Raw genomic sequence first — 1337 nt, 5'->3', positions numbered from 1 at the left:
GGGGCTGTGCCGTGCCTCAGTTTCCCCGCTGGAGCTGCTGGTACCACCCTGTGCACGAGAGGTGGCTGCTGCTCGGGGTGGGCTCCGGGCAGACCGAGGCCGAAGGCTCATCAGCCCCCCAAGGGCAGGGGGGCTAAGCTCCCTCCCGGCACTGCTCAAAGCTGCTTAGGGGAATCAGATCGTGGGGATTTGTTTCCTAGAGCACCCAGCTGGAGGGGCACTGGCCGGCTCGGCTCACCCAGGGCGGCCTCGGGGGAGAGGCTGCCTGCCCCCGTGTCCCGGTGAGCCCCCCACCACCTCCCCGGGGACCCCTCGCTGCCCTGCTGGCACCCTGAGCGATGCCCTCCTGGGTAGGGACCCCAGGGCGAGGGGGGTGTCTGTGCTTGGGGCCGCCAGTGCCGTGTCCCCCCTGCTCCCTGCCCCCATTACTGTGATTACGGGGCTGTTGCAGCCGCCACGGCAAAGCGAATCGGACAGGGCGGCCGGGGAGTGAGTGAATCAGCACGGCATCGGAGGTGCCCCAGGCACCCTCGTGTTAGACGAGCCGAAACATGCTGGGTTTGGGGTCCGGCCTGAGCCCCAGCCCCAGCTCACCGGGACTACCAGGACGGGGCAAAGCCCAGCCATTCGCCCCATGGCACAACTGCAGCTATGCCATGCCCCAGCTGAGCACCGGCCCCGCCGAGAAGGACAAACTCCAACCATGGCATCCAACTCCCCACCTGAAACCACCCTCCAGCTCCAGCCAAGCTCCCCAAACCCGGGGTGGGTGGCCGGGCTCCGGCACAGGGCTCCGGCCGGCAGCACCGGGCAGCTCTGCTATGCCGCTGGCACGGGGAACGCGGACCAGCCCGTTTGCTTCCTTCCCTGCAGGACTGGGCACGCTGTGCACCGCCAGACCCCATTAGTACTTATCCCCCATCCCGATGTCACATCCAAGTGCCGAGAGTGACATCTCCCACCCCTGGCACCCCAGTGCAGGGACAGCCCGTGGCTGGTGGTGGCATCACCCAGTGGTCCCCAGCATGGCGGCAGCTCACCGTCCAGCCGCCCCCGTCGGTCGTCATGTCGCAGTAGACCTGGAAGCCAGAGGGATAGTGCGTGGGGAAGATGGAGTAAATCCCATCCTCTTGCTGTCCGCTCACATAGATGTCAAAGCAGTCTCGGGGCCGGGAGCCTGCAGCGTGGCATCGGGATGGGGTGGGACGAGAGGAAAGCTGGTTAATTAATGATCTAATTTAATGTCTTGCCATTTCTTTCAGGCTCTCAACCTTGCTGCCAGCTCTAGTTGGCGGCGCGGTGCTGCCTTGCTCTTTCTCTCCTTTCCCCTCCGATGC

The 1337-nt window shown here is 65.4% G+C and overlaps 1 protein-coding gene across 1 annotated transcript in view; it reads right to left on the bottom strand.

The window, feature by feature from the left end:
• FIBCD1 (fibrinogen C domain containing 1) overlaps positions 1-1337 on the bottom strand; it is a 12810-nt gene that overhangs the window by 5723 nt on the left and 5750 nt on the right. The window contains exon 4 of the mRNA XM_009886226.1: positions 1041-1177. Within this exon, the coding sequence (XP_009884528.1) occupies positions 1041-1177 (137 nt within the window). The remainder of the gene's footprint in view (positions 1-1040; positions 1178-1337) is intronic.

This window comes from Charadrius vociferus, unplaced genomic scaffold (genome assembly GCF_000708025.1).
Source record: "Charadrius vociferus isolate BGI_N301 unplaced genomic scaffold, ASM70802v2 scaffold2185, whole genome shotgun sequence".
In the NCBI taxonomy this organism is placed as follows: domain Eukaryota; kingdom Metazoa; phylum Chordata; class Aves; order Charadriiformes; family Charadriidae; genus Charadrius; species Charadrius vociferus.
This window is presented reverse-complemented; position numbering and strand designations above follow the sequence as displayed.